This window comes from Salarias fasciatus, chromosome 8 (assembly GCF_902148845.1).
Source record: "Salarias fasciatus chromosome 8, fSalaFa1.1, whole genome shotgun sequence".
Lineage (NCBI taxonomy): Eukaryota > Metazoa > Chordata > Actinopteri > Blenniiformes > Blenniidae > Salarias > Salarias fasciatus.
The window spans coordinates 3,142,958-3,152,411 of record NC_043752.1 but is presented as its reverse complement, the minus strand read 5'-3'; the positions used below and the strand labels follow the sequence as shown (position 1 = coordinate 3,152,411).

Sequence of the window (9,454 nt, the reverse complement as noted above, 5' to 3'; positions counted from 1 at the left end):
AGGAGCGGGAAGGGGCGGGGCCAGAGGTGACTGAGGGGTGGGAAGGGGCGGGGCCAGAGTGAGGAGCCAACGGGAGTCAGAAGTTGTTCAGAAACGCTTGAAAACCTCCGGAGGCGTCTTGAGCTTTAGAAACCGTCGGCTCTGTGATGTGGATTCAGGCTCAGCACCGCCGCTCCTCTTCAGTTGTCTGACCTCTGCCCCCGTCCCGCTCCCCAGGACGGATCGTAAACTGGATCAGAGGCGAGCAGCCGGAGCAGGTCAGCGTTGGGCCCAGTTTTCTAATCGTACTCTGTGGATATATGACATGTATTTGATATGAGGAGACGTTTGTATCGTGCCTGCCGCCGCCGCCGCCGTCAGTGTTCATGTTCCCTCTTTTTTTACCGCTCTCTTGTAAAAAGTTTAACCTTAAAGGCGTCTAAAGTGGAGTTATGACAGTATTTAAACTGCTTGGTGCACTAAAAACCGTAGGTAGGATCAAATTCAGCGCAGCCGTTAAATTAAAGGCCTCAGTGAGAAGACGCTCCGCCAGGACGACCACGAGTCGTTCAGTCGTTACCCGGTCTCTCTCTGTTGGCCTCGTCCCGTCTGGGTTAGGATTAGGATTAAGATTAGGATTATGGTTAGGATGCGTCTTGGAATTAAGATCAGGATTCGTATTGAGATTAAGGTCAGGACTAAGGTTAAAATCGGGATTATGATTAAAATCAGGAATATGGTTGGGATCCATAACAGGATTAAGATCAAGATTAGAATTACGATCAGGATTATGGTTCAGATTAGCATTAAAACCAGGATTATGGTTAGGATCCATAATGGGATTAAAATCAAGATTGGGTTAAGATCAGGATTAGGATTAAGATCAGGATTATGGTACGTTCCATATTGCGATTAAGATCAGGATTGGGGTAAATATCAGGAGGGTTAGGTTTAAGATTAGGATTATGCCGATTGTCTCCAGCAGGGTTTAGAGAGGCTGGCGGGACTCGGGACGTTTTTAATCTGCATGCTGATTCTTCTGTTCCACGTGAGCGCGTGCAGGGCAGGCAGGAGCCCCGAGGCATGATGGGAAACCCCCCTCAGACCGGTCACCTCCCTTCGTTTCGTTCTTTGAGGCTGTACAGTTGTGGAAACGTGATTGTTCTCGTTATTGTGCATTTTATCAATAACTGGTTTATGACTCTCGTTGCTGTATATGTGTATTTGAAAATAAATGCTATGAAGTCACATGACTCCTCAGTGACGTCACTCAACACTTCCTGGTTCGATTCCTGTGAGTTCTGGATAAGATTTTTTTTTTTTTAAAGGTTAAGAAAAACTGGCATTGAAGAAAATATTTCTTCTTTAATGCCAGTTGAATACAGATGGAAATAATTAAAACAATCATTTATATAAGATGGTATGAATAAAAAAACTTAAATAGCAAAGATCAAACCTAAGATGAGACGAGAACCAGTTTGATCACATGAGAAGAGTAAAGACAAACGGTTACTGTTGACTTTATTTCCCCGTTCAGAGCAGAGAGTGAAATGATCCGAGTCCAGAATGATTCTCCAAGTTAAACATAAATGTTTTAATGGTACTATTTACAAAAAGAAGAAAACAAAGAAAAAACAACATCTGATTCGGTTAACTGCGGCAACGATCGAACAGGTACATCGACATCTCGCTTAACTAGAAAGAAAAAGACCAAAGAAAGAAGAAGTGGCTGAACGGCTGTCCGAGGTGAAACCAAAACAACCAGACTTTTTTTGCATAGCAATTAGTTACTTAAGGTGGAGGGGGAGGAGTCAGGGGCGGAGTCATGAGGGGGCGGGGCACAAACAACCCGGGGTGTGTGTGTTGGGGGGGGTGAAGAGCAGGACTCCTCGGGTGAACCTGAGCTCGCGGCGGCTTCTAGCTGAGAGCTGCTACATCTGAACAGGAAGGGGCGGGGCTACGACAGGAAGTGACATCAGCTTTCCCCCCCCCTCTTTTCATGTTGAGCTGGGTGAAGTGCTGCGGTGAGACGACTCCACGTCTGTCAGCATGCAGCAGCACTTTGTGGAAAACAGAACGAACCAAAACCACGAGGAAGAGGAGGAGGAGGAGGAAGAGGAGGAATGATTTACTGTCAAAACAACTGAAAAACCACATGAAGTGAGTCACACTGAACGGGGCGGAGCAGAACAGGAACCAAGCGTCAGGAATGGAAACCAACTGAGACGGACAGGAGGAACTTGGCAGTCGTAGAGGCGCTCTGATTCCAGGCGCCCTCTAGTGGCAGGAGGAGGAACCACATCCTAAATGTACCTGTTTATTTCAGGGGGGGGGGGAGCAGGAGGAGGAGGAGGGAGGGGGGATTTTTTCTTGTTTTGTTATTTGTCACTCCACTAAAAATGTACATGGGAATTACAAGCAAACTAGTCAATAGAAAACACCCTTTGGCCGTATGTTGAGGAGTCCGCTACATAGTGCGCTACAAGTGTACACGCCACATATCAAACACCACTAAGCCCCCATGTACATTGTTTAGCCTACTACAGAAATCCTTTTTGTAAATGTGTTGTTTTATGCTTTTTTTTTTTGTTGTTTTACAGTTTTTTTTTCTTACATTTATCTTTTTTAACTTTTTTTTTTTTAACCTGTGACAAAAACAAGTGTCAGGAAAGGCTTCTAACTCCATAATGTTCACTAAAAACTGTGAAAGTATTAGACTGATGTTTGAATATCAAACAACAGGAACCCATTTAACATCTTTATTCTGCGCTGAGGTTCTGCTTGTTAATGCCAGAGAGGAGCGGTGTGTGGAGGTGGTGGTGGAGGAGGGGGCGGAGCCTCCGGCGGTTCACCGGTGTGAGGAGGAGGAGGAGGATGAAGGGAGGGCCGCTCTGTGTTTGGGGGCACTGCTGCTGCCGCCGCTGCCGTCGTCGTCACACGGCAGCTCGGAGTCCGAGTCCAGCCGGCTGAACGTGGACCTGCAGCCGGAGATGGTTCTGATCCGGGGCCGGTTCTGGAGCTCGCCGTCGGCCTCGGGCTCCGGCGCCGGGTCCTCCGGCAGCGGGAAGCCGCGGCGCTCCCACGGTGCCACCGTCTGGAAGAGACAGCGGCGTTACAGGCTGACAGACTGGAACCCAGACTGGAACCCGGACCGAGACCCCCGGGGCGGCCGCCACTCCTACCCGCTCCTCGAAGGTGAAGTCCGGCGTGGAGCAGCGCGTGTCCTCGCTGGACAGCAGCCGGTGCGAGTCCCGGGAGCACGGCGTGTGCGGGTTGGACGCCGTGTCGGGGCTGGCGGGGCTCATGGGCGACGGCACGTGGCTGTAGTCGTGCAGGAGGGGGCAGTGGCCCGGGTCGGGCGACGCCGGCTGGGGGGTGGGGGGGTTGGTCCCACACAGGAGCGGCGTGGTCCGTCCGTCCACCGACTTGTAGGACCTGAAGGACACAGAGCGCTCAGGAGCCGCTCCACCACTTCAACCCCCCCTGCAAAACTGCTCCCACACACACACTGCAGGGTGTGTGTGATTGTGTGTGTGTGTGTGTGCAGGGCGACTGGCTCACCTGCTGCCTCTCCTCTTAGCCGGAGCCAGAGCCATCCAGGTCCAGCGGGAGCGCTCCTGGTCCTCGTAGGGCTGATGGAGCTGGATGAAGGCGGCATCCGTCAAGTCCTCCAACTGGAACACACACACACGAACACACACACACAAACACGCACAGTCAACAATCCATCATCACTGAACGGCCCCTGAAGACATTTCTAAACTGGCTGAAGCTCCTCATCTGGACTCCAACCCTTCAGGAAGCTTCATCAGACGCAGGTTTTAAGTCCTTCCTTTACTACATCGGTTATGTAACAGTGGTGGGATTTGACCAGCAGGGGGCGTCGTTCACTCCGGAGTGTGTGTGTGTGTGTGTGTGTGTGTGTGTGTGTGAGTGAGCGTGTGTGTGTGTGTGTGTGTGTGTGTGTGGATCTGCTCTCACCTCTCGTTCGTCCTCCTCCTCGGTGATGGGCTGGGAGAAAATATCCACAGACCTCCAGCTGTGAGAGAGAAGATCCAAACGTCAGATCAGGAAGTGACGGCGACTCTCCGGGTCGCTCTACGACTGATTACTGATCAGAAAGACTACGTCTGTATGATGAATCAGCGGCGACTTCAGAGTGCGAGAGCCACAACGTGGTCCTTTGTGTTCGACCGAAGCCTCGAGGGAATAAAACTGAACAAAGGCGCCGCTGTTCTCCTGACATTTCGGCGTTCTGGAGATCAGCTGGAGCTGCCGCCCTCCGGCGTCACACCTGAACCGGGCCCTCTGCACTGCGGCAGGGTATTATGGGATGGCGGGGTCTCTCACCTGGGTGTCAGGATCTCCTTGTACTGCAGCTTCTCCACCCGGGTGGTGGCGGCCACGGACATGGGGATCACGATGTTGTTGATGTCGAAGGAGCTCTCGCCTCGCCGCCGCTTGATGGGCTGCTGCTGGAGGAACACACGGGGCTGTGAGCAGGAAGTGTGTTGTGTCGTGTTGCTGTGCTGCGTAGGGGCCACCGCGGCCCCGGTCCTTACGGGGGTGTTGGGGACGCTCTGGCTGCCGGGGCCCAGCGGCGCGGAGCTCTCGGAGGACGTGGACAGCTGGCGGCTGAGCGGGCTGTGGAGGGACATGCTGGCCAGGGCGGGACAGGAGCTGCTGGAGTCCAGGAAGAGCTTCGGGGACGCTGCGGGGCGAGAAGCAGACGGACGGACTGAGACGGACGCTCGGCGGCGCGACGGCGTGACCCGCGGCGCTGGGCGGCTCACTCACAGTCGGCCCGGTCCAGCGAGTGCTCTCTTAATCTCTTGCGGCTGTAGTTCTTGTCGTAGGGCCCCAGGGAGCCGGCGAGGCCCTGCAGCCGCTCCGTCTTGCAGACGGCCGGACCCTCCAGCCGGGCCGAGTTCAGCACCGAGCTGCTGCTGCCGGCGGCGGCGGCCACGCCGCTGTCCACCGGCCGCGGCTTCTCCGAGCGGTTTTTATAGTGACCCAGTCCTGAAACGGCAGCAGGCGGCCGGGTCAACACGTCTCCGGCTTCACGCCACACATTAAAGAGCCGCGCTGCGCTCTGCCGCCCACCGGGCCGCCGGGCAGAGGAAGCCTCGGACGCTCACACTTCACACAGGAAGCAATGAGAATTATGACTTCGAATTTCACAAAAACAACTCAAGTTGAGTGAAATAACTCCAGCGTCCATCGACTGCGGCTCACAGGATGCTGGACGGTCCTCCTGGGACACATCAACACTTCTGTCCACTGCCGCCTCTCGCTTCATTAAAACCGTAAAATACAAAACTTACTGAAGGACGCTGGATTCAGGTATATAAGATGAGATTAAAGGTCCAGGTGAGGATGTCTGAAAGGCACAAAGAGGACCGGAGCTGGGTACTCACTGACTGCCATGAGCGAGTTGGTGAACTTGTGCTTCTCTTTGGACGAGGACAGCTTGTGTTTGAGCGAGAGCTTCTTCAGTGGTTTGCTCCTCTCCAGGGACTTGGTCTGCCACTGGCCCTTCATGACCTGCTGCAGACGCAGACCTATACAGACGTCTGCAGGCAGACAGGCGGACAGACAGAGACAGACTGTGTTCACTTCCTGCTTCGTTCGGTCCATCACAACAAACTACTGCAGTGAAGAAACTGGGAAAAAAAATGTGCAACAGAGATTAGGATGAAGATTCTGCTGGAGCCTCCTGAATGACGGCTTCCAGCCTGGACTCATAGCTTCAGCATTTGTTTGCAAGACGGCATAAATCAGCGGAGAGAACAGGAACCAGCTCCAAACAGGCTGCATGTGAGGAATGTGATCTGACTCATAACGCAGTGAAAATGTTTTGAAAGCGCTTCCTGCTGGCCGTCCCTCCGCGGCCCCTCCCTGTCGGTCTTCCTCTGGAAGCCGGGGAGGAAGCCGCTGGGTAAACCGGAGCCGCTCTGAGCGCCGCACTGACCGTCGGGGAAGGAGAGGATGGGGTGGACGCCAAGATCCAGCCTTGACAGGCGCTCCAGGGTGGGCAGCTCGTACTGGGGGTCCTCTCTGGGGGTGGGCCAGCCACCGCACATCACACAGCTGGGGTTGACCCTGCAGTGACACTGCAAACAGCTGCTCCTCTGAGCCTGCAGAGAGAAACGGAGGCTGTGTGAGAACCGACTGGGGACTGGAGCATCAGAGCGGCGCCGGGTTCAAACACTTCATCCACACCCGTCTGATTCAAGCTATCGCTTCAACTCGGCCCGGACCGAGCGAGTCTGGACCCAGAGACCGGGTCTAATTCCATCCTGGACACTGATCCCTGCTCGCTGAAGGTTCCAGGCCGGAGGGCTGTCGGCTCTTCCAGTAGCTGCTCGGTCTGTACGTGCGCGCTCGTCACGCTCTGCCTCTCGTTTGGGGGCAAAAAGCGCCAACAATCGTCTGGTGTTTGGGTTTCCTTCATCGAAAACTTGTGATTCCTCGTCTGTGTTGCTGGGCTCTAAAAGAAGACGCCCTGACGCTTCCACTAATCACTCGGTCGTGTTGTTTCCAAGTGGTTCAGGGCCTGAAACGCGCCGCGTGTCGTCAGGATAAAAAGCCCATTCATGTGCTGCTGGACCAAACATCTCCAAACAGGAACGGAGAGGAAAATAAAATAATGCCTGTTTACGGCGGTGAGCTTCAGATTCATTCAGCGCAGAACTGACAGTAAAGAAAGGAGAAGCAGCTCCAGGAGGAGGAAGCGGCGGCGGCGGCTCCTCACCTTGCCGTTGAGGTTGGGCACAGTGTTGGGCTGAATGAGCCGCCGTCGCCGGCAGCTGACGAGCGGGCGTGTGCGAGCGGCCACGCACGTGTTGTCGAAGGCCGCCGGCTGCTGGTGCTTTGTGTCTGTACTGTCTGCCATCCTGGAACAGAGGAGCAAAGCACACACAGCCCAGTTACACAAACACACACACACACTCCACATGAGCTCTAACTTTCTGAGGACGGCGGGAATCGATCTGAAGCAGTTTCATGACTCCAGTCAGAAAAGACTACAAATCTTCTAAAGTCAAACACTCAGGTCGTCACAGGACGGTCCGATACGGCCTGAGAGACGACAAACAAGAGAACTCCGGGCTGCACTGCGGTGGAGTTTGCATGTTCTCTCCAAGTGTGTGGCTGCTGATCGGTCCGCTGCTTCTGTTGAGGCCATGAAGCTAAACCGAGACGGAGGAATGAACAGCAGGCGGCGCCAGTGAGTCTGACCACAGATCACGACCAGATTACTGAAGTGATCGAGTCAACAGCATAATGTGATCAGAATTATTAGATTACAGCAGTTATTGGATGATGAGAAATCAGACGAATCTGCTTAGATTTCCTCAAAGCACTCTGACGTCTTCAGGCATGCAAATCATTAATCTGATACTGCTGCTGCTTTTCAGTCGACTTCCTGTGAGGGCGTCAGTTCTGGTGAATACACTTATCAGATTACTTCCAGTTTTCAGACTAGCCCGTAAAGGTTCCCTGTTCTCAGTGACGCAGTAGTGAAACCAGCAGCAGCAGGGTGTCAAACGTCCAGCTTCAGGTCCAACTCAGGCCGCAGGACGCAGTAAAAACAGACCTTCAACACAGAAACTGAGGTTTGAATTCATTTTGTTAAAGAGAAAACGGCGGACGTCGGCCTACTTCCTGTCACCTCATGGATGAATTGGCATTGATGTCGGAGCTGTGAATGAGTGAATTGATGAGAACACGCAGGCTGAAAGCTGAAAAATGCTGGAAGCGGGAGACTCGCTTTAGATTTTCCTGCGTGTTGAAACGGCTCCTTCACAGACGGTTTGCAAAACAATAAATGTCACCCTTTTCTTTCTTTTTTTTTTTTAAACTTAATACTTCCCATAGTTTTCCAGAAAGACTATTTCTACTCATTTCTCTGGTCTGGATCAGTTGAGATCCAGTTGTTCTGGATGTGAATCTTTAAGGATTTCACTACACAACTCTGGAGTTCTGAGAAGGGACGGTTTTTTCCCAACACATTATCCTGAAGACGGGCAGTCGGAGGTCAGATTGTTCATTAAGCTCAGTGAAGTCAGTCCACGTCCTCGGGGCTCAGACCAGCCTCCTCGGGGCTCATTCAACAGTTTCTTTGAGCGTTCTGCTGTCATTTTACTGTTGTGGCTGAAACAGAAATCAACGCTGAGCTTTAAGAATTATCAGCTAAAAGGAAATGTGTGGAGACCACGTCATATATCTGTTTTCCCCCTTTCGACTGCAGCCTTCCTGCTCTGAATCCACTCAGGTGCGGTTTCTCCGGGTGGTTAGCAGCCATACCTGCTGAGCACGCCGTTAACCGGCTGCCCGTTTTGACCTTTCCAGGGGCCGGGCTCCGCGGCGCTGAGGAGGGCGGCGCCTGCATGCTCCAGCCGTTCACACACCACATCCTGCGAGGACAGATAAGACAAAAACCAGTGAGGCTCCACCTCGTGTTAACTGGCACGGCAGCGGCCGGCCTGCCGGAGCAGGGTATTTAAAGAAACTACATAACAGGCAGACTGAATCATCCTGCTCCTCTGGCCTTAAATTATTCAGTCCAGATGTGTGGAAAAGGGCCGGGCTCTCCCAAAGCTCACAACACTGTGCAGCCTCATCAGGACAAGTCTTCTTCACCAGCACTGTGGTTTTTATGAAACACACTGCTGCACTATCGACTCCACCATCAGCGCTTTCCTTTATTTTCTCTTTTCATCAAACGTTTGAGGACGTTCAGAACGACAGATAATTTCCTCTGTATTGCATATTTCAGCTAGAACCATACTGCATTACAAGCGATTAAAGGAAATACTCAAAGCACACACACACACACACACACACACACACACACAAATTAAAATCAAATATACAGCTGCTTCACTATTAATCAAATCAATAAAAAGAAGACAAAATTTAAAAAAAGAATAACTGAATCAAGGAGAAGGAATCCATATGTAAACTATAGAAATTCAGGGACATATTAAGGTGGTGCGTGCGCACGCGCGTGCGTGCGTGTTTTCACACTGACTGCTACCTTTGACCAGGTCTCTACTGTAAAATACATGTCAAAGGGACTTTAGGTTGAAAAGCCCACATAATAAAAGATACACTGATGAATGTCGGTAACAAAGGCGTGCACGTGAGGTCGCTGAGGAACAAACGTGTGCACGGGAGGTCACTGAGGAATCCGCTACCGTCTGAAAGACTTGGGTCTGACATTAAAAAACAATTCCCTGTCTCATTCCACCTCTTCTTTGACTTCCAGAGCGACTGCAGAGAAGAGAGCAGGAGCCAAACGACCTGTTGGACTCATCAGTTCAGAGGCTCGGCGCTCTGAAGTCACATCTTCATTTATTACAGTAATCAGAGAAGGTGACTGAGCATATTTCCTGTTTCAAGCAGGAAATGCTCCGTGAGTCACAGCTGAGAGCCTTTTCAAGTCTTTGAGGTTTGTTTCTGATCACAGTAA

General features: G+C 52.1%; 1 protein-coding gene across 4 annotated transcripts in view; it reads right to left on the bottom strand.

Moving 5' to 3' along the window:
* Positions 1–1,552: 1,552 nt before the first annotated feature.
* The window catches only part of LOC115392832 (KAT8 regulatory NSL complex subunit 1), a 31,796-nt gene continuing 23,894 nt past the window's right edge, over positions 1,553–9,454 (bottom strand). For 3 of the 4 annotated variants that reach the window (XM_030097444.1, XM_030097443.1, XM_030097442.1), the window contains 11 exons: positions 8,287–8,396; positions 6,734–6,875; positions 5,951–6,116; positions 5,397–5,552; positions 4,777–4,998; positions 4,542–4,690; positions 4,330–4,454; positions 3,961–4,018; positions 3,541–3,653; positions 3,162–3,414; positions 1,553–3,073 (listed from right to left, as the gene is read on the bottom strand). In XM_030097444.1, the coding sequence (XP_029953304.1) occupies positions 2,828–3,073; positions 3,162–3,414; positions 3,541–3,653; positions 3,961–4,018; positions 4,330–4,454; positions 4,542–4,690; positions 4,777–4,998; positions 5,397–5,552; positions 5,951–6,116; positions 6,734–6,875; positions 8,287–8,396 (1,740 nt within the window). In that variant the 3' untranslated portion in view covers positions 1,553–2,827. The remainder of the gene's footprint in view (positions 3,074–3,161; positions 3,415–3,540; positions 3,654–3,960; positions 4,019–4,329; positions 4,455–4,541; positions 4,691–4,776; positions 4,999–5,396; positions 5,553–5,950; positions 6,117–6,733; positions 6,876–8,286; positions 8,397–9,454) is intronic. The other variant, XM_030097445.1, reaches the window with a different exon arrangement.